The sequence below is a fragment of the Calonectris borealis genome, chromosome 10, assembly GCF_964195595.1.
Source record: "Calonectris borealis chromosome 10, bCalBor7.hap1.2, whole genome shotgun sequence".
In the NCBI taxonomy this organism is placed as follows: domain Eukaryota; kingdom Metazoa; phylum Chordata; class Aves; order Procellariiformes; family Procellariidae; genus Calonectris; species Calonectris borealis.
The window spans coordinates 16660690-16687586 of record NC_134321.1 but is presented as its reverse complement, the minus strand read 5'-3'; the positions used below and the strand labels follow the sequence as shown (position 1 = coordinate 16687586).

Below are 26897 nucleotides of genomic sequence, written 5' to 3'. Positions count from 1 at the left end.
GTTGCCCTTCAACATAGGTCGTCCCCTGAGCTCACAGTTTTGTTCTCCATAGGAAGCTCTGTGTGTTCCATTGTTTGAATAAGTGCTCCCCCAGCCTTTCTCTCAGCTCACCTAGCCAGTTATGCTTTATTATCAGGTTGGGCTGCACATGTGGGAGGCTTGGCTGCTTCTGGTGCTTAGTCCCAGGGGAAATAAGTGCTTTGTACCAACCCTGCAGAGCTTACAGTGGAGTGGAGCAGCCACGGATCATTGTCCTTTCGCTCGGGGGCGATATAAAATGATGAGAGATGGTGCTGTCATACAAGATTGGTAGGTAGAGGGAAAGCACCTATCTCTTTCCTCGGAGGCAGTTGCTCTGTGGCCCAAGTACATCAAAAGTATGCCCATGGCCCATGTGCTGCTTATTCTGGATGTGCTGGAGTGGAGTCCTGAGACCTCCGTCTTTGCAGATGACACGATACTGGTCTGGACAAGGCCCTGAACAGCTTGATCTGACTTTGAAGTTAGCCCTGCTTTGAATGTGTGTGGGGGGTGGGGTGAGCTAGAGACCACCAGAGGTCCCTGCTTCAATTATCCCAAGATTCTTCACCTGACGACTGAATGGGAGACGGAGGGTACCACAGACATCCGTGGGACTGGGGCTGTACCGGGCTCACCTCTTCGCTTGAGATCATTGCTTGTTCCCGTTCCCTGCTAGTAGTGTGGTGTCTCTCGGATCCCTTCCTGGTCTCCTGACAGGCTATTGTAATGGTTCTCCCTTTTTCCTCTGACCCCAGGATTTCTCACAGGAGTGGGTGTTGCCACACAGTCAGTGTGGCCAAAGCAGTTTTGGTGTAGGGATCTGTCTTCTGGAGGGTACTGCTCCTCCCAGGACACGTGCTCTCACAGAGCTTGAACACTGTGGGATCAGCCTGTCTGGTTCATCTCCTAGCAGGGATGCTGGGCAGCTCACTGCGGTACAGAGTGCTGGCCTTTTTCTTTCCTTTTCAGGGAGTCTCAGTAGTTCCTGAGGGCTCTGCAAGACCTTCTGGTTTGGGTGCTGCTTATTTCAGGCCATCTCTGGGAGGTGGAGAAGCCTCCTGGTCCTCGGGCTGATACTGCTTCTTCCAGCAGCTGCTGCGGTCTGCAGCCTTGTAGTAGATGGAGCTTTGATATATTTGAAGCATTCAGATTGTTTTAAAGACTGGGGTATTCTGCTTGCCTTTTTTTCTTGTACTGTGTCTTTTTTGGGATATGATGCCCCAGGAACCCCCATTAAACTTTTCTGGAGTGGATTTGTGTATTCTAAATCGGGAGATTGATTTACGTGCTGTGTTAGTGGTGCTGGCTGTTTTCCCCACTGCACATTGAATGTAGCAGGAGATGACAACGTGCTCTGTGTCCTCGAAGCATGCTTTCCTCTCGTCCTGAGAGAGCTGGGTGCTCAGGCACCCTTGCAGCTCTAGTTATTGGTAGCTGAGACCTTTTCACAGAGCGTGAGCTGGAGAGCAAGCTGTTTTGAAGCCTCTTACGAAGGTGCCAGAATGGAGCAGTTTCATTAGAGCCTGAGCCAGATCTGTAGCTTGAGAAAGGTTTGCGCTCTCAAATGGTAAACAGCAGGCTTTTAGTGCTCGCTGCCTACTGGACAGGCAGCCAGACCTTGTGGAGCGATCGGGGCAATCCTGCAGTCCTCATTTGAGTTAACAGTTCCAAGGTTTGGGAATGAGTGGTAGTACCGAATTTTGATCTTGGGCAGGAGGCGAGGTGATGCTATGTTGTCATCACCATTTTTCTGGTGTCAGTAGAAGAGGGAGCTTGATTTCAAGCTTTGCATACCCCATAAAGGTTGTAGTGTCTGATCCAAAGCACATATTTTAAGATGGGTGGATTGGACCAGACTTCTCAAATAATTCTAGCTTTTAGCCAATAACCTTTGGGATCTCTAGCCACCTACTGCTAGCAGAGCCTTGATTTTAGGAAACAGCTTTAAAGTCAAATGTACCTTCATCCCCTCTCTCTGGCAGGTGATTAAACCTGATAATAATTCAGTGACCTGAGGTGATCTCAAGAGAGGAATGTGTTAGGACACAGCTGAGTTGTTGAGGGAGAGTTGCGCTTTGTCCCTAATAGCTTTGCAAAGCTGGACTTTAAAGATCCCAGAAGATAGTGTCTGCTTGCATTTTGGTGCCAAGAGAAGATTGGCCCTGCCTGCCTGTGATTGCCTGCTGATCACACCAGGTCAGTGAGCTGGGAAAGTCATGGGGGTATGGAAAGTTTCCAGATACACTGAGATTTTTGTGTCCAATTTTGAAAAAGCTGCTAGCAGTATTGCTCTGAACTCTTGCAAAGCATCAGGACCTGGGACTTGGTCCTAGTGCACGCAAAAGCTTTAGAGTGGATACATCATCAGCTCCCTTTCCGCTGCCTGTGGCTCTGCCTTCACGAGGCGCTTCCAGCCCTACCGCGAGGCCAGAAGAATGGAATTGGCGAGGGACCCCAGGGAACTGGGGGAATAGGGAAGAAGAGAGATGCTGATTTTGAGCAGGTTTTGTGGCAGGTTGCTCCTGGAAGACTGGTCAGGGCGGTGGGTGGAGAGTGCCCTCAGACCGCACGTTGATCCCCCGTGCTTGCTGCAGGATTTGTGGGCTCAGCCAGGCCAGCAGCTGGGTGCAATTCACTGCTCCCCACTTCTCTAGCAGCCAGCAGCCCCTTCCTCAGATCCCCGGCCTCCCAAGCCTTCCCCTTGCTCCTTCACAGCCATTTGGAAGCAGGGCAAATATTTTTGTATTAATAACGACGGAATTGCACTAATGACATCAATATAGTAGTGAAACACACATTCTTCAAAAACACTCACTCTTCAGCCTCATGAGCTGCTGGTAACAGCACCCGAGGAGGTCCGTAATTCTCCAGAGGGCAATACATCTTGGTGTACACCTTCAATTTATTTAGCCTGCTCAAACAGAGGAATCGTGCAAAAGCCACGGGCATGTGCCAGGCCTCTCTCTCCCACCCCTGGCCAGTCCCTTGTTTTTTCATTAACTGGCAAGAAAAGTGATTCTCAGACTGCTGACTGTATGCTAACTTGTGCACGAACAGGCTGCGGCTGGAGATGGAGAGCTCCTTTGGTCTCAGGCAATTGGCTGCCTGCTTCTCGCTGGCCCCGAAATCCCTTGGCTGTGGATTTCTGTTCTGGGGGACCGAGAGTTCCACGCTGCCCCTGTGGCAGTGCCCGGGAAACAGCACAGAGCTGTGGACTCAGCCCAGGGTGGGACTGTGTCCCAGGCTTGGACGGAGCTGCCCGATGGGACTTGCTCCCCTCCCCGGCAGGGCAGCTCCCCCGGCTGTGCTCCAACGGCTCTCCGCAAGTACCCTGAGAGCCGTCCCCACGCAGCCTCGGCCCGGCCGTGGGGTCATGGAGCCCCGCAGTGCTGCGCCGGCAATGAGTACCGACTGCTCAGCGCCCGGCCCCGGCTGCAGCAGCAGCAGCAGCATGGCGTGAGTGTGGGGGGCCATGGCCCCCGCCTCCTCCTCCTCTTGGTGGCCCTGCATGCCAGGGCTGCCTGGGCTGCTCCATGGCTAAAGGTGGGCTGGGTCTGTTGTTCGTTCTGAGGCCTTGGCTTAGATCACAGTTAGTATTCCCAACAAGGTTTAAAGTGGTGGCGGGGAGAGGATTTTAACGCTTCTCCTCGAGAAGCGTGGATGATGGTTTTTCCCTCCAGTGCTTTAGTGTGGGCTTCCTCTGTGTGTGTGAGAGCTCTCCCATAAGAATGTCCTGAGGAGCCGTATGTTGGTCCATCTGCTCCTCAAGGGGTGTTGCACATGGCCTGGAAAGAGTGTTTGGAGAACTGCAAGGAGCCAGCCAAGAGGTCAGCAGGCCCCTCTGCTGCTCACGAAATTGGTGCTGTAGATTGCAAGGGCACAGGAGAGCACACAGGGGGATTATCCCATGCTTGCCTTGCTCTTACTGCCATTCTGGGCTTCACCTGCAGGCAAGGGACGCTAGGCTAGACTGACCTTTGGTTTGATGCAATCCAGCTGTTGAGAGAACACAGAGAGAATGTTGGAGTATTTCCCCCCTCGCCCCCCATTTGTCACAGACTCAGTGATAGCATTCAGGTGACCTAAGACACCTGAGCTACTTAGCTGGCATGCCTGCACAAGCATTGGTAGGCTTTCACTGTAAGGCACTGGTCTCCCCCTCAGACAGATACATAAAACAATCGTAAGGTTTGCACCCTGGGAGGGCCTCTGAGCACACAGGAAGGATGAAACAACTGTACTGAATGTGTGTATCTGCCTTGTAGGTGTCTAATGTCAAATCACGTGAATCCTGGGCATTGTATAATCGTCTCTTGGCTTCTGTTTCTCTAGGAATTAAAAAGGAAATGCAAATGAAATAAATGCGTGCACACGGTGCAAGCTCTCTTCAAGGCATAAACACCCCAACAGCCTCCATCGCTTCATTAGACATGTGTAACTGCACTTCTCTAGTTATGGGATGTCCTGTGAGTGGCAAGCCTCAAGATCCAGGCTCATCTAACGCACAGCAAGGCAGCTGGCTGGTGCCTCGCTGCCTGGTAGTGCACTGGAGTATGGTTCAAGTTTCCTTAGCTCCCATCTTTTGTTTGCTAAAGCTCAACTACAAAAGCTACTACTATAAATATGAAAAGATTTTTTTGAATGTTCCACGCCAGGACATGCCAGACATTTCACAGCCAACCCAGAAAAGTGCTGCGTCAGTACCAGCTCTGTGTTCAGTGATGACTGCAGGAACTGGATTGGAAGAGCTCAGCTCTCCTCTGCTACCCAACCTACGTTAGTACCACCCATCCCACAGCTAGGAGAAACTCTTACAGTGTGGATCACCGTGTCTTGGTGCCCATGTCTCTGTGGGAATGAGGATTACACACTGGCTGTCTTTGAGTGCTCTGCATGCCTTTCAACAGTGTTTAGTCCACTGTCGGGGAAAACAAAGAGATTAAATAGTCCATGAATCTGCTTTGCTACAGCAGTTATCCTTTCCTGTATGATCACACACAAATACTACCCTGTCTCTTGATCCAGAACCCCAACCAAACCCCAAGCTCCAAAAAGACAGGCCATTTTTGTTTTAGAGACTGGTCAGGGAAAGAAATAGCTCACAGGGCAAGTGCCGGACTTGCAGGTCCGCTTTCCCACCTTTCTAAAGCAGACTGGGTTTGCATTTCAGACAAATGCTTCAGGCATAAAAGAAGCAGAAACTCAAATCTAATAGCAACTCCCTCAGTCAGCTGGGCTGTGTGACCTGGAGGGCTGTGCATCTGGAGGTGCTGCGACATTTGGGTTAGCGCTGCCACCGTCGTGTCTCTGGCCTTTAAGAGAGACTACCATTTGAGCGGCTGTGTTTCTGTGCTAAGAAACTTGGCTCGTTTCCACAAGAAGTCTGACCTGTGAAACGACATTTTTGCTTTGCAGGTCAGTAGTCTGAAGTGGCCTTTAGTTCCACTTTATTCCCGCCGTGTACAGAAAGCCAGAGCTTCTCATTTTATAGCACGGCAGCAAAAGAGCCGATCGTGGCTGGGAAGGGCTTGCTCTGGCAGGCTGCAGCCCTGTGCCTGCCAAGGCCTGCGAAGGAGCATCAGCAGAGCCAAATAAAACTAAAAAACACCCCTGGAGAGGGATATGGAAGGCAGGGTGGGAGCGAGGCTGCTGGCAAGGGCCTCTTGCGCCCCGTCCCCGTGGCCAGGGACAAGGCCACGCGATGGCAGCCTTTCTGCACAAACGCTTCAGCACGTACAGAAGGACCTTCAGGGAGTTCAGCGGTGCTGACAGGCTGGTGGCTTTTTCCCTAACTTCTGAACCCGCAAGAGGGTGAATGTTGAAACGTTGATCACTTGTAGAGGGGAAAAAAGGAATACCTTCAGGGGAGTTGCAGAAACTTGGAGCATTTGGCGTTTGCCAAAATGGGAGCTGCGTTTGCAAGAGCAGCCACAGCCACCTTCTGAGCAGCACAAAATATTAAGGGTCATGTCCGTATGCCTGTGACACACCTAAGCAAAGCGCGCTGTGGCGTAACAAAGCTGCTGGTGGCTCAATCACTGCTCCACACAGTTCCAGACCTGCTGTAGGAAATTCTGATGCTCATTTATTTCAAGGTCTGTATGCACTCGGCTTGCCAGCAAAGGCACAGGGCAGCTGCCTAACATCTTAACACCTGGCCAAAAAAATGAAAAATTGTGAGACTCAAGAATCTGCACAATAGCCTGCTATTAGCAGTATTATCATTCGTAACAAGGAGAAACAAGGAACAACGTTTCTCTGGAGTCTGTCAATAGGGTCTGCAACACTCACTCATTTCATCTTGTGCATCTTCAGCCTCTATTGCCACTTAGTAGTGATCAGAAATGGGAGATTTTTAATGTAAATAATGACATTTTACTATAAGAATATAGCTATAGCACCCTGATCCACTTTCTACAACACATCATATTAGAAAGATTCTAATGAATTTGAAAAAAAAAATTTTGACTAGAAGTAAAAGTTTAAGGAAACAATAAGAAACAGGCATAGAGGTGAGCACAGTGTTCTGCTTGGTTCCTGATGGGGTTTAGGAGAGATGCTAAAAGATCTGTATAGAACAAGACTCCTGTTTCTGGATAAAAATTAAACAAAATTAGGCCTAGTTCTTAAATTTAACAGGCTTTAGCAAAAATTTTACTGTGTTAGTTTGAAATATTAATATAATGAATTAGTTATTATGGCAAGTAATTCCACAGAAGGGTACAGGATGAGAAAAAAATCTCCAAAAGGTCTCAGTAAGGTATAACGTGATTCACTCTCCCATACGATTCTGCAAAAACTTTCATGGCTAAACAGAATTCCTCTCGGCTCAGCCAAAGGCAAGCGGCTGCTTTCTCGTGATCTCCCAGCATAAGAGGGTGTTACTAGTTCAGTGATGGTCTGGAGGGTTAGAGGAGTGGGTTGTACTTGTTACTGCTTTTCTCCTCTCTCTCTGTCTCAAAGGTGTTCAGAGTTTAAAAACAGAAAGGTATCTGTAAACTAGCTGTAACCTGCAAAATGCAGCTGACATGGAAGCATAGTCCTCCCTCAGTTACTTGTACTTCCCAGTCTCACAACAATTGTTTAAGCAGACTTTATTTAAAGAAAAAAAAGTAGCAACTAAGTAAATGCACAGGAGGGACTAATTTAACCAACCCTTTGGGTAAAAGTCAGGGTAGGGCAAGAGGTGTCATGGGAGTGTTTTAACACGACAGAAATGTGATGACTAAATGGGTAATTACTACTATGAATATGTGCCATCACAGGGCCCCTCCCGCACTCACTTAGGAGTATTTCTGCATTTCTTATGCAACCTGCCAGTGTGACAAATCTGCACGCACACACACTGCACCCAATTAGTGTCAAGCATAAGAGCTCCTCAGCATACATCTCATGTCTCTAAACCCCTCCTGGAAGCAATTTTCCCAGCATACAAAGAGTAAATCACCATTCTCCTAACTCTCTCAGAGGACAGTTCCCAAATAAGGGCAAAATAAACACATGTAATACATGATAAAGCATTCTAATTAATTAGATAATATTCTCCCAGCAGAAGTAGATGCAGAGTATTATCTGTTTTAAGTGTAACACATTGCATGTAATTAAATATGCCAGGGTAGGTGAGACAAGGCACTTGAATAGGCACTTGTGGAAAACTAGTGAAACAGCCTACTTAAAAAAACCCAAACACCCCCAAACAACAACAACAACAAAACAACTGGAAGAGAAAAAAAAAACAATGCACACCTACTACAGGAAGTATAAATTACTTTCTCTATCTGTGTCCCAGTCTCTCCAGAAGCATCAGTTACGAGGAGAGGAGAGGAGAGCAGAGGGAGGGTACACAACCTGCTCTGCAACCCCCTACTCAGGCTCCAACTGCACCAGGGTGAAACTGTTAGCTTAATTTGACAAATGACTTAACATGACCACACCTCATGTAATCGATAGACGCACTGTGCTATTGGAATGTCCCTAGTAGTCTCTTGTGACACCAGCTATTGCTCTTCACGCACATTTTCAATTGGCCAAACATCATGCTTAGACAGAGGCAACGCTTGCTGAGAAAAAGGAACTCTTACACCAGGATGTAACACAAATCCTGCTGAAATGAAGCCAAACCCACAACTGTATTTTAGTCCAGCAACTGACAGGTTGGGTTGCCTCTGGGCAGGCCTAGAAGGAGCTCAGGAGGCCATGGGAGCTGGGGTGCTTCCTTAGGTGAGAATACTAGGGGCCAAAGGCAAGAGGCTGGCCTAAGAAAGGCTTAATTAATTAGTTAATTATCTACCCAGGGGCAACGGTAGTGGGAAACACCAAGGTGAAAACACCTGTTTCAGTGTAGCTGGTGCATGTCAGGTGCTGAGCCTCTGGGCTGGGCTTCTTTTTTCTGCTCTCCTGCACAGGGGAGAGCTCCCCCCTCTTCCCCACTCTCTTGTTGCCTTCTGCTGGCAGCTGGCTGGGCCAGAAACCACCATCTTTAGTGAAGGGGCAGCTCCCCCACACAGAAAACAGCTCTGGGGTGGCTTCAGTTTAATGTTGTGCTGAAGAAGTTATATGCATCCGAGGTGGACGAGAGGGGCTCAGAGAAGAGCATCAATGGGCGTACTGCAGGTATAGGGCAAGCAAAGAGGGATGTTTTGTTTCGGGTTATTCTAAGAGAGGCAATGAGGATTACGAGGAAACTGTATCTCTTCCTCCTGCCAGAAAACAGAGCATTAAACCTATAATCAAAGTAAATTGGTACTCTGGCTGAGAGTGGGTAACTCTTGGCCTACACAGCACAAGAGAGCCAGACCACATGGGTGCTGCACAGCCAGGCAGTGAGGACACGAAAGCGGTTGCTAGCGTGTGGGAAATTGCCTGTGGTCAACTCAAGGATCTGAAAGACATTTGTTTTTCAGGACTGTCCATCCTGCCCTCTGATATTTGCTATTATCAGAACTCAAGAGGCCATTAATAGAGTTACTAATAGCAAAACAGATTGCTGCGACAGGGCAAAGAGAAACGCCCCTGTTTACCACCATTCCCTCAGGCTAATCAGAGACTGGAGCCTGGCTCCGGCTTGGGCTGCTCCCTGTTGCTTTCTAAGAGCAAGCAGACAATGCAGCGGGAATGACACTTAACCGTATAACAAATGGAGGATTTGCATCCACTCACTTATTATATGCCTTGCTGGAAAAGCACACCTAATTTGATAAAAATTTAACTTCTAGCTATGAAATCCAGAGAACTTTTGCACCTGGCAAAAGTTCAGGTGGAAATCTATCACATGGTGTGTGACGAGACCTGGGAGACCCCTGGTCATACTGAAAGCCAATGCGAGGCTGGGGAGGTTCGCTTGGGAAATACAAATATTTTCTTTGCCAAAACTGACTTAGGTATTGGGATTCCTGTCTGATACTAAGATAAGCTTTGAATTAAGCATGCCTGGGGGCTGGGGGCTGGCCCAAGCAGGGTGGACCACCTGGGAGTAAATGGCCAGCACTGCTCCGCAGGACCTGGCTGGCTCCTGGCGATCAGAACAGGCTGCTCCACCTCATCCATACCCCAAGCACCTGCAAACACAGCAGGAGATCGTGCTGTTCTCAAGCTTATCAGCTGGTCAGGGTGGTATAAAGCCCTTTTCCCCAGAGGGGTAGCTGTGCCTCTTACCTACACAGGAGCCCCCAACAGTTTCACATGCCGAGCAAACAGCAGAGGAAGATTTTGAACACGCTCAGTCTGTTGTGCCTTGGTGAGCACATCAGTAACCCAGAGGTGGCTCTGGCTTTATGTTTTCAGCACCCTCTCTGGTTGCTGGAGGCAGGCGTGATGGATGGTTTCCCTCCCCCGTCAGCGGCCTGGCTGCTCCGCCACAGGACGCCGCAGCCCTGGGGCACAGGGATGTGGGCAGCGCGCCTGCCTCAGGGATGATGGCGGGGGCCTTCCTGGGCCCCCAGCCCAGAAGGCTGGATCTGACCCCCGTGCTGGCAATGTCCTGTTCCTGATGGGAGCGGGGTACGAAACCCACCTGTCTCCTTGCTCCCTGCATGGGCGTTCCCCCCTGCACCTCCCTCCCTGAGCCCGGGGATGCTCTGGGCAGGAAGGCAGCATGCCTGGGCCTCCAAACGCCTCATGGCGTGCCCGCTCGGCTGTACGGGAGCCCAGGGCCTTTCCCCTCAGAGAGGGATCCCCGGACTCCCCCTCGTGTCCCAGACAGGCCAAACAAGCGGGCCCGAGCCGGGGCACACGCTGGAGCAGGGGCGGGGGGCCCCGGCCGGTCAGGGCCACTGAGGCAGGTAGGTGCCTGAGACAGGCTGGGAGGCCGCCCAGCACCTCTCCCCCACGCCGGCGGGATCGGCCCTCAGCCGCCTTCCCCAGGGCTTGGGGACACAGACAGCACACAGCTCCTCCCGCCACGCCCGGAGCGCGACCGCCAGCGGCCGGAGGACGACGCGGAGCTGCCGCTGCTCTGGCTGTGACTCAGGGCAGGCCACGTGAGGCCCCAGCGCCGGCCCCGACGCCTGCCCGCCCGCCATCGCCTGCTGGGGCCAGCGCTGTGCACGCCCTGCCCCGGGATCCCAACCCACCGCACAGCCCTGCAGGTAAGCACCGGGGAGGGGTTCGGGAGCTTCTTGTGGTCGAGACCGAGGGTGTTTCGGGGTTGTGTCCTGGCTCTTGGTACACGGCTGGGCTGTTGATTACTCCCCGAGGCATCACGACGCTGTATGAGGGGTTGTGGTGCTGTGGGGGCAAGGCACAGGACTTACCTGTAACCTCTATGTCTTCCTGACTGGACTTCCACATCTTTTAAATTTTCTTTTTTTCCTATAAATCCTTGTGGCAACGCCCCCATTTTGTGTGTAGAGGAAGATTTGTTTGCCTTAACCTTATTCAGCCTATAAACATGAGCTTTTCTGGCTTCTGATGACCTCATTTTCTTCCCTTCAGAGCTTTCCAACGACTGCACGGAGGAGCACACGGCGCATAAGGAGAAATACAAACCAGGTAATTTCAAATGGTATATGTAAATGCGTACGGGAGCACTGCCATTATTTTACCAGCGTGCCTGGAAAACAGGCAGCAACGCCCCAGGTTTCCAGGTGTAGGGCTGGCAGCAGCGCGGCCACCGTGCCCGGGCTTGCTGTGAGAGCCAGGAGAGGAAGGAAGCCTGGTGCTGTGGCAAGGGGCGGACGGGCTGCGCCTGCTCCCTGCTCACCCCATGGGGATGGTCACACCGAGCCTGGGGAGCTGCCCTCCCCACGGTGACACGCACTCACTGGGTCTCTCCACCTGCCTGTGTTCAAGGATGCCGTAAAGAGTGAAAAGTCTTTGAGTTTTGCTACTTCTCTGTCACATTTCAACTATATTTGACAACAGGAAGGCAAGCAGACAAATAGCAGAATTATCTCACTGGTGGCATTGCCTGAGGAGACTAGAGTAGGAACGGTTTCAAACTGAGCCGGCGTGGACCAGTTTTTGTTGTCTCACTGGAAGAAACTACCAGCTTTCACCACGGCCACAGCCCTCCAGGACATCTTCCTGTGGAACCAACCGCTAAAGACTTGCAGGTGTGCTTTATGAAGTTTGTTTGGTTTGGTTTGAGAGAAGGGCAGGGAGGGACTTAACGTTTATGTTTAAAATAAAATTTAGCAAGATTTGGTGTCAGCATATAAAATGAAAGGTAAAAGTAGTTTCAAAGGGAAAAGGTTTAGGATTGTCTGGTTTTTGTCTTGAAGTCAAAACAACTTTATTTTATTTTATTTACATTTTTTTGCTATACCATTGAACAATTTCACCCAGATACATTTCAGCAGCTAAGCAAAAAGTTGTAGTGTATGGCAGTTATTAGCCTCACTTTCTAAACAACTATGAGGAGTCTGACTCTGCATACAAATTTTCTTCTAACATGTTAAAAAGACCTCACTGTAATTAAGTTCTGATTTACTGTGGGGAAAGCAAGATGAGGTCTGTTGTTCATGTCATTCCCCAATGAGCTCATGGCCAGGCTGAAGTGCCAGTATATCATCATCCTTCTCTCATAATGAGGTATAATCAACTAAGCCACTTTTAAAACATACAATAATTAAATGTTTATACTTATCCTTTGTTTAGATCTGATTTTCTTTCCAGAAGAGCCACAGGGGAATTAATTGTCCATAGTCTAACAGAAATTAGGTACCCAACTTCCTTAGTTACGTAAAGCTTGGTGACTGGCTAGGCTTAGCTGTGCTGGAGGCACAGGAAGGGAGATGGGAGCAGACACTGGCTGCTCCTGGATCCTCTTGTGGCATCCAGGTCTTATCAGAGCGGGATGCGTAAGTGCGTTAGGCAGATATGTTTCTGTTGCTGGTACGGCTGAGCAGTCCGGTCCTTTGGGCCAGCAAATGAACATTTTTAAGGTAAATCAGTCTGATAGCAAACGAGATTGACTGCCTTCAGTGTTGTATCTGCTCTTCCTTTGTGCGTGGTGGGACAGACCTGCTACCTGCTCGCTTTGTCTTTGGGACGCAAAGCTGGCATAAGGCAGCTGCTGCGACGGGTTTGTGTCACAGGAAGAGCAACGTGCCTCAAATGTGCCAGTGAAAGTGGCCTTCACTAGGTAATAGAAGCCCTAAAGACAAACCTCCTGAATTTCACTCAACAGTAAAATCTGTGGATATTTTTATGAAATGGAATTCATCAGTCAGAAAAGAAATGTTTATATTTAAAGTAATTTTGTTCCTTTAGGCCTGGTATTTCAACTGTGCAGTCCACAGAGAGGTCTAAAGGATTTAACTTACAAAAGCAAACACTGTTGCAAGGTTTAAGCTGAGTAAATAGGAAGACAAGAAAGATACTGAAAAAGGCTGAAAACCATTGCTGGAGATACATAACTGCACAGAAATGACGTTCTTCACTGTGAGGCCGAGAATGAGTTTATTCAGGGTGTGGTATGCTGGGTTCCTGTATTTCAACATCAGCTGTTGCTTGCCCGGGGCAGAGAGGACAGATGCGTTTCCTGCATTCCCTATCAGGTGCTCACAGTCTCACATTGCTACAGCTACAGCAGCAAAGGCTGTAAGTCAGGCAAGGTTTGTGGGAGAGGTAAAAACTTTTATTAGACTAATTGATAAAGCTCAAAGCTTGTTTGTCCAAAAACTTGCCAGTTGTTCCAGGTATATCAGGTGGTTAAATAAAAGGTATTATCTGCCATTGTAGATGTCTTGCATAGACTCGTCATCGGGAATAATTTCAAAGTGTTCTTATTTTTTCTCACAATACACCTAGGAGGTAGGTAAGCAGTTTTCTGGGCTTAGCCTTTAAAAGTGGTTGAAGAGGTTACGTAATTTTCCCAGAGCCAAACAGCAAACCAGGGGCTAAAGACTTTCAAACTAAGGACCTCATCCTTGAGGAACACTTGCAGCCTAGGAAATGAGAAAGCCTCCAGAATCACCAACATACCGAAAATGTGGGACCTCGACCCTGGTTCCAAAGGAGGGATGGGTTTTGCAGCTGCTTTGGAGTCTTTTTGTGTCTAATTTCCTCTATCTGAGAACTGACACACTAAAAAGTTGTTCTGTTTCCAGAAAGAAGATGTTTTTCTTGTGTGTTATACTATCCTTCTGAAGATATTAAATGGGCCTGTTTTGGATTTTGTATTAGAATATTTTTCTGACTGATATGATGGTGTCTAGAGAACTGAAACTGCCTGTAGGAAAAGAAACAGTTTTCCATTTGGAAAATACAAAGGAAATACTTAGTTTTCAAACTGCTTGATTGAAAGTGTTTTATTAAATGGACCCAAAAGTCATATTGTAAGAAAACCCGTATAAGGTGTATAAGCTGTTTTCCTATTGTGCCCTGCATAGTGGAAACTGTATTCAGGTTCTCCAAAAATCTTTTGCATCTCTCAATACATTAGTGTTTTAGTTGAAATGCTGCATGAGGGGACATGCAGCAGTCAGTGCAGGATGCCTGGACCACCGTAGGTGGAGGCAACTGTTCAGAACCACAACCACCACAAAAAAATGCATCATCAGAATAAAACAGCCGCAAAACAAAATTTCTGGGGCGAGTTTAGCAAAACAAAAGGAAACATTGGATTTTGGGGAAGTCAGAATGTTTTTTTTTTTCCATGGCAAATACCAGTAAGAATTCTGGGAACAACACTTAAAAATTTTTAATTCATAAACCTCAAGTTAGTGGAAATTTCCTTTTCATGACAACTTGGGAAGAACAGATGTTGAAGTGTCAAAGTCTTCTGTGAGACAAGGATTCCAAATCTTGCGGGGCTCTCCTATGAACTATTGCTACTATTCTCCCCGATTGGTACATTTTAAGTATAAGGATGTCAAAGGTACAGAATAATCGTTCTGTTTTGTGAATGGAACAGGGCCTATTAAGTTACTCACATCTGTGGTAAATAGTTAATTAGACACCTTGGTAGCTGTAAAAAAACAACGTGAGTGATCAAGTCAGACTTCTTTTCATTTTACTCATGATGATCAGACTTTTGTTCTTTCTTAATAACCAAAGGCCAGCCCAGCAAGGCTCACTCAGAGGAATGGAGAATGGGTCCCAGGAGGGTAAATGAATCATGATGTGAAACTCCCATTGCAACAGAGAAGTGATTTCGAAACTAAAGTGCCTAGACATAGACGCCATGTTTGCAGAAAATCAAGTGTGAGACAGAAAAATAGAGAAGGTCAGACTGATCTGTTTCTAAATATGCTTTTTCTCCCCTTTCGAACAGGCACAGCAATGGAGAACTTGAATGTCCCATTCCCAGATCTTACTGAAGAACAGGAAGGTAAGGGGAGCACACAAAGATCAACGCTTTGGCTCATTCACACTACACAACAGTGTTTGCTAGAGTGGTCATGAGTCAATGAAACTTGTTTCTGCTGAAAAACCACTCCATCCATCTCCTTGCTTGTAAAAGAGAGACCAGGAGTCAGTTCCCAGCTCTTCCACAGGCTTCTCATCAGGCCTTGGGCATGTGCTTTTGGGAATTTAGATGCACAAAGGAGATTTTGCTGTGCATTAAATGCCTAATGAGCTATCTCAATACCTTGGTATCCAGCCCTTTGTGTCTTTGTGCCTGCCTGTAAAATAGCATGGTCAGAATAAGCACCCGTTAAATAGCTAGGAATATTTCCCCTACTTCTTTAACTGAGACAGTAGCATCACAGAAACATGGGTAATTTGTATGGACTATTGACATTTTTGTACTGATTTATGGCAGACTGAGTTGCTTTATACAATACAGCACTGCCCTCTCTCTTACATGCAGACATGCTGCAGAGTCTATGTCTGTCCCCATGCCTTCACCGAGCACCACAGGAACATGCAACCCACCTCTACTGCTTGCACAGTGATTTGTTTTTCTTCCCAGATGTTTTCCAGAGGGTTTTTACTGCTGATGCCAATTATTTGGAGAATCATGAGAAAATGAACCAGTCCTTCTGGGAATCACTTGTAAAAAGTTTAGCCACCACTGACCCACCTATCCTGACTACTGAAGAAAAGAACAATGTAAGTTACTAAAGAAACACGCATCCCTTGTACGACATTGTTATACAGATACTTTTATACTTCTCTGAAATACTTTGGGGTCCAGTTATCTGATATGCTAAAACACATCTAAAACATGCTAAATGCTGTAAAAGGCCACTTAGATAGATGAGACTCAGGCCGCTGCTTTTTACTTCATGTTCTCCATATGAAAAAATAACTGGCTTTGTATAAATTCCTCAGGGTCAGTTCAGCTCACTATTTTGTAGGCAGGACCGTTGTTAGTGACGTTTTGCTGTAAGATACTGCAGAGATTGCACGTCCATTTTCAGACCCTATAACTGTATTTCTCCAGCTCTTTAAATAGTTAACCATTATACACCATGTTTCTTTCCCAGTTGACGGCTCTGATCTGAGTTGCTGAATGGAGTTTACATTCTCTTCCCATCTTTGGCATTACTCTTTGTCCCTGATTTCCCCCATGTATAGTAGGGGCAGGGATTACAGGGGTATAGTAGGGATTACATTTCCCACAGATGGGGTGAGATACATTCGTTTGTATAGCAGGGTATGTTTTTACAGGCTACGTTTTATTGGAAGGACTATTTGCTATTTACTTACCTTTCTTTCAGCTCCTCAACAGCTGCAATGTCTTACCTGGAGGCTGTGCAGCCTGCCTGAAAGCCACAGAGAAGAAAGGAGTCAGGGCAATGGCTGTTCTTTATCTCTTGCTGAAGACAACCAAGCCATCTAGATACAGGCAGCTGCCCAGCTCCAAGGGAAAGGGTGAGTCCTACCTGGCTGCTTGTCAGCTATTTTGTTAAAATTCCTGCAGTGCCAGTGGGACTTGACACCAGTTTGAAAATTCTGATATATGCTTGGAAGTGATCACTAGTGAACAACTAAAATGTCTAGAAATTCTGCTTAGAAAAGTCAGTTAGGTATGGTGATAATGGGATCCAAAGACATATTTTGCTTTAGTTTGACTTGGCTTCTTCTGGGGAAAAAAGCTTGTTCGTTTAGGGAGAGAGGATGTCCTGGGATGATGATGCCAAAGAAATTTCTCTGATCTAAAGCGGTGCCCCAGTTTTTCCTGTCTAGCTGGATTCATGACATTCAGGACACTTTTTGGCATGGACTGTTATCCAGCCAGCCTGGACCTCTCTGAGCTCTCATAGCGGTAAGAAATCCGAGCTGAGCCACTGAAAATATTTTTGCAAATGACCTGAGCAGCCCATGTAGTAGTAACTAAAAGGAGTGGATAGAGGATGCCACTCGGGGTGCTGAACCTGGCAACGAGATACGAATAGGCTCCACTGCACTTCTCGTTTGCCTGGTTGTGCAATAAAGAACGAAGTGCAGTTTGACAGGGTTCATAGAGTCATTAATTGTTTTTAATAGACCACAGAGCTGCACTCACTTAAGATGACCCTGAATTTAACTGAAGACCCTCAAGGAGATCCTGTTCCTGTTTCTGCCTTGATCAAACATGTTCATGAAGGGGAGAGACCTCCCAGCCCGGAGAGCAGCCCAGCTTTGGTCATCTGCCAGAGTAGGAAAGGTTGTCACAGCAGGGACTGCCTTGCTGCTCTTGTACAGCGAGCAGCATCGAGCAGCCGGGGGGGATCGTGTCCAGCTGCGTGTGTCCGAATACCACGACTAGTAATGAAGAGCGGCACAGTCCCGCCAGCCCTCAGCACAGAGCTGGATTTGAAGCTGTTAAGAATCACCTGCAGTGATTCTCCAGCCACGCAAGCCAGGAGCACTTCACTGCCTGGCCCGGGAGTCAGCGCCCCGCAGGTTTCTCCTCCCGCTGACTTGGCCTCGCTGGCTTCGAGGGCTTTGCTTTTGTGCCACAAGAGGGTGCTGGCACTGCGGCATAAACACGGGGAACCCAGCAGAAATCACAGGCGTGAAGGGAGAAGTAGCCCGGGGAAGGGTGAGCAACTATTCTCCAGCTAAAGCATCTTTCAGCTGCAGCTGCTATGGCTTCAGGGAGTGGGAATTTTCACAGGGGTAGCATTATGGGTAAATTAAAGGCCAGAATATGAAGCTTTAGGCATCTACCACAACCATTTAAGAAAGTCTAAACAGTAGTGTATATGATGCTTTCATTTGTAATGCTTTGTACTACTCCTTGTGTGCAAAAAACACAGCTGAAATAAGACTGACTGATTTTCTGTCAGACAACCTTTAATAAAGCACTGTGAAATCTGTCACTGTAAAAGAGAGAAAATGTAAATAGTTGTTTCTAATATTTTTTTCTCTATATATAAAACAGATGAAAAATTGAAACTCCTGAAGAGATTGGAAAGGAACCTCATGCTTTCACAAGGCGAAAAAAAGGCTGAAAACTCATCCCATGAGTCCATGGATGAAGATACACAAGGTAAAGAGGATTTATTTTATTTTTCCCTGATACATAATTTATTCTGATTGAGTGTTCCTAAGAGATTCGCATAGGAGACTTGCAGCAATTCAGCAGCAATTCTGCAGAACTCTGAAAAAAGTAAGAAATTGTGCAAAAGAGAGAACACAGAAAATAATCAGTACCTCTAGATTCATTACCAGCAAAATAGTATCTGCCTCCCGCTCTTGTGGAAGTTGGGGGTTTCAGAAATGTTGAAAACTGCTGAAAATTTCTTCCCAACTAAAAGATCATAACTTCTATGATCTTCAGTGCGTTTATGGTCTAACTGAATCCTGCGCTATAGCAAGAGGCAAAGAATAGTCAATGCACAGTAGTAGCTGGCAATGCTATAGTACTTCTCTAGCATTTCTTTCCTTATTAGCAAACATTGACAGTGTATCAAAAGTCACTTTGGCTGCCGCTAGACCATTTCGTTTGTGGAAAATGAGAGACTAAGAAGTGACAGGCAACATGAAGTGATAATGCTGGTACTGGCTTATTCTGTTACAGAAAGCCACTAGCTGATTAAGATCAAATGAGTTACATTTAGAAATAAAATTTTCAAACTAATTAGCAGTGCTGATGATGTATGTGTTTAAAATAAGACCTTTCTCACTACACCTCTTTATACAAATTATTCCAACTTTCAATTTTGCTGCTTTTTTCCTATTCAGACAGCTTTGGAGAGAGCTGTGAGGCAAAAGCAGCTAATAATGTTCCTTGCATTTCAAAGGCTTGATTTTTACCTACATATCCCACGGCCATTATTATATTATGAGCAAACAACTACAGTGCTGTTGTTTCTGATACTGCTGGCACATTTTTCTTTAATCTGAGGAAAAAACACTTTCTCTATCCAGACAGTGATGGGGAAGATTTAGGAAGACAGAAGACTGAAGGCCAATTACTTGGAGGTAGGACAAAGTGACAACAGTACTGGTTTTTACTAGAGACAACCAATATAAACCAAAAAAAGGATAATTTCTGGCATTCTTTGGTTTGACTTTTGAACAAAGGTATATTAACATGTATAGACATAGGACAATGACCAGTCAGATTCTGGCTGTACGAAAGGCATTTCCTACGAGATGAAGCTCAAGTAATACTAACACTCAGCCATGCCCTGTGCTTAGAGTTGAACCAGGAGAATAGAAACATCTGCTGTTGCGGGAGAAGTCCTGCTGCCTGGGTCTGCCCAGTTCCCATTGAAATGCAGCAAAAGAATTTTGAACATATCTGTCACAGCCACTACTTACAGGGTCTGCAGTCAGCCCTCAGTGCTGACCAGAGACCATCAGCGAGGACCACACCTTGGATCTCGTTCCCAAGGCTTTTCCTTTCCTTCCAAAGGAAAAATGGAAAATAAGTACAATGCAGATGAAGAAAATGTGCTGTGTCAACACACAGGAATAGCTATCAGCTTATGGTATAGAACCATGGATGTAAAAAAGTTAAGGCTTTCCTAATTTTGTGAGAGATGGAGTATGGGTGGTTAATAATCCGTTCATGTTTCCCTCTTCCAGACCGCATAACCCACAACAGAGCTGCCGTCGCTAATGAGTTAGAGTTGGTATCGACCTTGGCACTTTTACACAACCACACTAATTTCCACAGAGTTGCATGGGCTAGGACTGGCAGCAAGACATGCATACTTGTTATGGTTATTAATCTATACCATCTTTGCGTAATATTTTAGGCATACCAGCAGAGGTTGTTCCGTACAGAGATTCAGGTAGGTGTTCCCAGATAACCTCATCCTGCTGGAAGGAAGACTGTAACTGCAGTTTCTTCTTTCTGACATGCTTATCTATTAAAAAATAACCCCCCAGCTGTAAATCCATTGGTTTCCAGTTAGCCTGGTGTTGGGCCTGGGCATGGTACAGACATTTTGTTGCAAGCTTGTCATAGCGGCTGGCTGATAGCAGGTGATGTGTACAAGGCATTCTAGCAGATTAACTCACTTTTTTGTAGGCCTGCCAGGTTCTCACAAGGTCAGCTCACAGCAGCTGTCATCCTTTTTAGGGGAAAACCCAGCAAATCTATTGGGCAACTATTCAGTCTTCCCCAAGAAAGCTAGGCAGTTTTCAGCATTCCCTGCAGCCCTCTATCTCCTGCTGAACAGGGATGCAAGATGGGGAGGGAGCTGGAACCTGGTTTCTGCAAAACAGTGACACTCAGCTCTGAATGCCTTCCTCACGTAGAGCACAGAGCATGCCCCAACAGAAGATGCTAGGTGAAAGCCAAATGACAAGCAACTGAGAACCAGTACCAGCTGAGAGGCTTGAACAGCCAGCCAGTCTAAAGGCAAATCTCCTTTTATCAGGGACTGCTGAGCAGCAGCAGAACAGATGTAAAAAGCCCATAGTAGGAAATGTTCAATGGCTTGATTGCATTACCGACCTCATCCCTCCCACTGCCAGGCCAATGCCACATTCATTAGTTATGAGAGGCAGACAGCCCAGCAGACTGTCCTTTTTGAGAGGACACCTGCTCAACCACTTTTCTTCTGTGGAGTGGGGAATAGGTGCTGTGGCTTGGACTGTTTCAGCTGAGGACAGAGTTGGGAAGAAGATAAGTTGCAGCATAATCCCTAGAGGAGGTTTTTGAGTTACCTATTCCCAGGGAGCTAAGGGTTGAGGGATATATTGTAATACAATATTCTCCCCACATTGCCAGGGGCAGAAAGAGGATTACAGTGCTCTTCCAGTTGGCATTTGGCCTCTCCACTTCTCACCATGGGCTTTGTTGCTTCAGTTCTGGATTACTTCCATACACCAGACTGAGACACGGAAAATATTTAGCTAGTGCAGGACACCATGCCTACGGCACTGGACAGGTTCGGGTGATACACACACGCAGCACTTGTGATCCCAGCTCTGCTTGGTTCTAGCTTCAGTTCTAGCAACTGACTACTAACACGGAGGCCATCCATCTTCTACTGCCCAGCTATTTCAAAGAACCTGGGATCACTGCGACTAGTCAGTTTTATTGTTATCTGTTCTTGGGCCCTTTTAACTTCCTTCATTTCCTGGCACTTTCAAGTACTGTTTTGTCTATTCTGAGTCACCAAATGGGTGAATACTTGCCGTGCTTGCTGGTGCTGATAATGGTGGGAAACAATATATTTGTATTTTTACGATCAGAAATAATAAAACTATGTTGCCTTTCAGAGATTACCAGAAGAGAAGATTCAATTGCAGATGGTAAATACAAACAAGCCAACAGAAGTTTTTCTTGTGGATGCTGTCTTTCAGGACTGAGTTTTGCTTAGCGATGGTAGCTATACCAGCTCCTTGATACTTAGATAGCTCCTAATCAAAAAAGTAGAAGTTTGAGAATACTTATTAAAATGAACTGTAATGCTTTATTAGAAGAAATACTGTGCAAGTCATTCCACGATACAAATTTACAGTGGAACTATTGCATTTAGGAGGCAGAGTAATACAGAACAGACACTTGCTAAATATGAATTCATGTTCTGATAAATTCTGTGTCTATAGATCATTCATACTGCTGCACAGAGGAACATTTGTGAGTGTTATGTTAATTATTAATTATGTTAATTATTATTATGTTAATTATTAATTATGTTAATTATTATTATGTTAATTATTAATGCTATGTTAACATTAATAATCAAACAACTGAGTTTGTCCCCAAATCAAAACTTGATCAGTCCAGAATGCTCAAACAATCAAAAATTCAAAAATGTGATTCCAGTATCAGGTGACCCGGAACAGAATTTCTTGGCAAAGTTTAGTTGCTTCATGGTTCAAAAGCACAATAGCAAACGTCTGTAGCTCATTTGGAGTACATTTCCAGTACTCTCCTGTTACATCTTTAGAGAAAATTAAATTCACTGCCAGGCAGTGGTTGCCTGGATGCACAGCCCAATGTAAGTGAAATCAGCATCTAAAACTCGTGATGAATCAACTCCCAAAGGCTTATATGCAGCAGACTGGCCAGGGGTCTTCTCAAGCGATCAACAAACAAAAAAGTAAAAAACCTGCTTTGAACACGTCATTGGAAATCTGGTAAAATACTCAGCTCTTTCTGACTTTTGACAATACAACTGGAGAAAGAACAGAATTTGGCAACTCTGCTCACAACTAGCGTAGAGCAAAATGCTCTGTATTTAAACCTCTCAAAATCTCTAGCTTGTTCTTATGCTGTTCTTTCTATGTATCAGTGTACCTATCTGTAGGAGACTAATTGTCAGGTACAGTTCTTAATTTGGGGGGTGCAGAAATACTTCAACATCAGGCTTTAGTAGATTGATGGTACGCATACACTTAGTAATGAAGACGGTTATGTTATTGTAGCTGTAATTGCGCAAAGCACCCAAGAATCAAACTGAAGCTCCCTTGTACTGCTGCTTTACTCCCCCGCTGTAATTCTGAGACTATTGATTGTCCCAGACTAGATAGAAAAGACCCAGAGTGCTCTAAAACAATTCTGTATTGTTAACGCAACCATCTGATTATGCTTTCTTTTTAAAAAAAAACCTGCTCTTTTGGGGGTGATTTTAAAATTGCTGATTTGATCTTTCTGAAAGGCTCGCAGATCTTTCCTTTGGACAAACAGTTTTACATATATTCTGCTCTGAGAGTCGATTTCAGATACAAAAAGGGAAATAAACCTAACTCCTTAATTTCAGAGTTCCATGGCAATAAAAGCCATTTCTTTGTTGTAGGATATGAGAACGAGAACACTCGCCTCCGTCAGTGGACAGTACGGTGGATGGGCATACGGAAGGATGGTAATTTTTTTCTTTTTTTTTTTTGTTTTTAAATTCAACTGATGTCAACCCTGTTGAACCTTAGTCCATGGTTCAAAAAAACTTTTATTTTTACCCCCCGACATGAGTACTTTGTTGAAGTGCATCAAGGCTTTTCGATGAAAATCATCAAGGCTTCTCATAACAACTTGTGTGCACATATGTTTTGCAGCTTAATATGAGACATCTCATGTGGAAATACTTCATTGGCTGAACGATACACTGCACCTTAAGGTGTATTCGTAAGGGCCATGCCTGCAGTTGTGACCTAATCTTCCCTCTCTATTTCAGATGAATTCTTTCATTTTGTCATTCTTTGCTTTGCAATTGGAGCTTTACTAATTTGCTACTACTACTACAAAGGTAAGGCAAGACTTCCATAGAAGGATAAATTGTTGCACACTAGAAAAAATGAACAAAGCCAAACATTTATTTTGTTGCCTTAGATTGGACTATTTCTCTTGGAACTGGTTTAATCACCTTCGCTTCCCTGGAAACCACTGGGATATACTTTGGTCTAGGTAAGTGTATCTACAGCAGCCAGCTCTGTGTCAACACTAAGGATACAAGGTCACACCACCGTTAAACTAGGCAAGTCTGTAAAAGTGCTAGCGCCGAGATTCCGTAAATCATCGCGTAACTAGCCTGTAACCTCTCATTCACAATTACAGAGTGTGGCTGGAGACAAACGTGCCTTAGTGACACTGAAGGGAGAGGTTGACTCATTTTTCCTTCTCAATGATCACCAGACCCTGAGTCACCTCTTGCTGCAGCAATGGCTGAGTGCTAAGTTGCCATGACAACGTGTAATTTTAGCAGCAAGGCAGTCTCCCCAGATACACTCTATAAGGTGCTGCGCACTCGGCTGCCATTCATTCCCCCGGGACTGAGGCTGCTGAACACCCTGAGGAAGAGCTCTCAGCAGAACCCGGATGGCAGCAGCTACCGAAAACAATACTAAAAAAAATGGGCAGTCTTGGCAGTCCCTAGGGATGTTGTAGGAAAGGTGTGACGAGCAGCAAGTGATGGCTTCCCAGCTGAGACCAGAAGTCTCCTTTGTAACCGTGTGCTAGTGTTTTTGGCAGGTTGGGGATGGTTCTCTCAAGGAATCAGCCTTGTCACTACTTTGTTATTAATGGTACCGCAAAAGTGCTTGTTTAAACACTAATCTTGGGTTCATTAATATTGCAAGTGTCAGTGTTTGGTTTTTGCCATTTTCCTATTTTTTATGTTTTATGTTGCCCTCTGGCTCATCTCAAAAAAAATGTTTGTTTTCACAATTAGTGTACCGAATTCGGAGCGTACTTGACAGTTTTGTTCCTCTGATTGACAAATTCAGGCCAACAGGTAATAGTGATCTTCTTACTGACTGCATGCACATTCCCTAGACCTTCCTGGGTACTTCATTTTGGTCAAGTCTTAAGACTAACTTCTCTAAATTACAATTTCCAATCTTCTTTTCTTAATTAAAAAAAAAAAAGAAATATTTTACTACGGTTCATTACAGCTGCTTGGGTTTGAAAATGAATTATTCTTGACTCTTTCCATGTGGCAGAGCATTTTTACGTTTTTAATACTCTGCCCTGTATGGGGTACTAACTGTTTTCTGACAATGTCTGAATAAGAATTCTATAGCTCAATTAAAAATTCAGGGAGTGGGGGTAGGTTTCTCTTGTCGGGTCTTCAGACTCCAGGCTCATGTTTATCTGTGTGCGTGAACACAAAATATGAAGAATGCTGAAAAGCTGCATGGATACACGACAATTCGAACACAACAGGCTTGACGGTCGTCTTTTTCTTCATCATGCAGGTATGAGGAAAGCTGCCTAGGAGGAATATTTCAGGAGAGTTCCACAAAACCCTGCTGTCTGCATTTCTAGGATTAAAAGAACTGCTTTATGAGGCAAACATAAAACCCTAATGGCTAATGTGAAATACTGAACTGTTAAACCATAGAAAAGACATCACGCCCTCCCCTCAAAAATAAGGCTGAAACTGCGTTACAGGGTCCCATTCTTTCTTCTGAAGTGATTTGTGGCTCAGCAGAGCTCCATAAGACAATCCTGATGTAGGTTTATATTTAATTCCATTAAATATAAACACTTCTCCTTCCCTCCCCCATGCAACCATGTTAGTCTGCCTATGGTGTATCAAAATCAACAAAACGACCAGTATTATCCTCTGCTGGTTCTGGATCAGGCTCTGGGCGTTTCAGTAGGAATCTTGGCAACCACAAAGCCACCTCCTCTTCACCCCTTGTGATGCGGCAAACACCAGCTGCGTGCTTACACAGCTGAGCCCCAACAGTGCAACAGCACTGAAGCAGATTAATTTATTGTGGCAGAACTCAATATAGTGGGCGTATAATGATTTCACCCAGTGAAAGCTGGGTGAGATTTTACATGCAGTGACATAATGGTGCAGTAATGAGATTATTAACAGCAGCAAATTTCATCTCCTCTTCTGAGGGGAAAAATGAAGAGCTTGATTTGACTCATCCCCCAACATTTTTCTTTGAGTAAAATAAAGTGCAACTTCGACATTCCTTTCATTCTACAGGGACATGTTACACATTATGCAATCCTAGGCAGACTGAAAAAGAAGATGATACCTTTAAAATTTTATTAAAAATGTCTTCATACCCATAGAAGAATGAAGGCATCAGGTCAGACAGAAAGAGCCATAAAACATGAAATTGCAAGGAAACGTAGATCTAAAAGCCATTAGCCCAAACAGCCCAGCATTTTAGAGAAGCAATTTCAAGCCTTGCTCAGGAAATTAAAACACTTACTTTTTAGTTGTACTTAATTTTAAATTTTAAGCACCGGTGTTGATCATTCTTGTGTGTTGCAGTTCCATTTGCACAACCAGAAATATCAGCAATTGCATGCAGGCCTGCACCAACACAGCAGTTACCTAACATGTCAGGGGTTAAATTAAGCAATAAGGATGAGGAAAAGTTACTTTGTAATATTTATATTCTCATTTACATGTGCTATTTACATGTCTCTGTAGAAATAATCTGTCATACCAAAATACTGTATATTTTGTGTTGTTAGTCGGCAATAAAGTCTTGCTCAGAGCAGTGTAGTGTTGTTAATGGCTTTTGGGTGAACTGAGAACTATGCATGGCCACCCTGCTCTGATGAAAATTGCTTTTTTAGTTTCCTCTGCTGTATAACATCTTTCTGAAGGGTAATCTGTGGAATAGTCAGGATGAGAAACATATTTTAGTACTAATTTTAAAATCTGGTACTCTGCAGTGAACAAAATGAATTTTTAATTTTTTTTTTTTAAACCGAAGCAAAACATTTATGAATAGCAAAACATTTAAAAATCACCCAGTGGAAACCATCATGCGAGATGAACAGCTGACCCAACTCACACGCAAAGAGTCAATTCTACAGAAAAAGCAACTTACATGTTCAGCCGCATCCTCTCAGTTATCTGGGAATTTCCTGCTGTTCTTTCAGATCCTTCTTCTGGAGTCCAGCTCAGCTTTCTAAACATTCCTGCCTCTTGCCCAGCGGCAATGCTCTCATCCTGCTCTCACCTATCACCCTTGCTGCAGCACTGGCCAAGCACTCGAAAATATGATACAAGTTCCTACGAAGAGTCTCAACCCCCTTAAATGATCTTGTGCTCACTGAGCTACCATTCTCCAAGTCCAGCCCGTGGCTCATCACTCATTCCCACCGCTCTGCTGGGCCTCTACCTCCCCTGCTGCCCCCAGGACTGGGTACAGCCCCTTCCACTTCGGCATTATCCAGCACACGGGGTGCTTCCTTCTTGTCTTTGGTTTTAAATGGCTGGAGGGCAACGCAGAGAGGAGGAACTGGAGCAAAGGCACTGGCCACCCTCCTCCCGCAGTGCACGTTCTGCTTGTCACCATCCAATGCCTAACAGAAGAGGGGCGAGCGAACTCTGTTTTCGCTAAACTCCCTTCAAGACAGGATTTTAATCTTCAGCAGTAAGTTGGACCAAACACTGAGCAAAAGTTACTCCATTCGCTCTAGGCTCTAATGCCCAGTGCCTATTTCCCTGCTGAAGCACAGCCCGCTCAGACCTTCGGTGAGCGCCCAACCACTCCCGTGCTGGAGCTCACAGTAGGGAAGGTTAGTTGCAAAGCAGAAAACGCTCCTGCTATACAGCAGGCAGACAAAGCGCTGCTGCCCACAAATTGTTAAATAACCTGAAGGTTTTTCAATGACT

At 45.6% G+C, this 26897-nt stretch overlaps 1 protein-coding gene across 7 annotated transcripts; it reads left to right on the top strand.

Annotated features, from left to right (window-relative positions):
- Positions 1-1266: 1266 nt before the first annotated feature.
- On the top strand, positions 1267-26887 carry LOC142086281 (uncharacterized). Of its 7 annotated transcripts, none has more exons than XM_075159159.1 (15): positions 1267-2217; positions 2537-10607; positions 10954-11010; positions 14738-14794; positions 15380-15519; positions 16131-16284; positions 17780-17887; positions 18769-18822; positions 19605-19640; positions 21079-21111; positions 22602-22667; positions 22977-23048; positions 23132-23206; positions 23970-24032; positions 24496-26887. In XM_075159159.1, exons 2-15 carry the CDS (start codon positions 10115-10117, stop codon positions 24513-24515), a joined length of 1428 nt encoding a protein of 475 aa, XP_075015260.1. In that variant the 5' UTR covers positions 1267-2217; positions 2537-10114; the 3' UTR covers positions 24516-26887. The 7 variants fall into 7 exon arrangements, with proteins under 7 accessions (XP_075015260.1, XP_075015259.1, XP_075015258.1 ...); XM_075159158.1 differs by having other exon boundaries at positions 2525-10607; XM_075159157.1 differs by having other exon boundaries at positions 1267-10607.
- Positions 26888-26897: the final 10 nt, after the last annotated feature.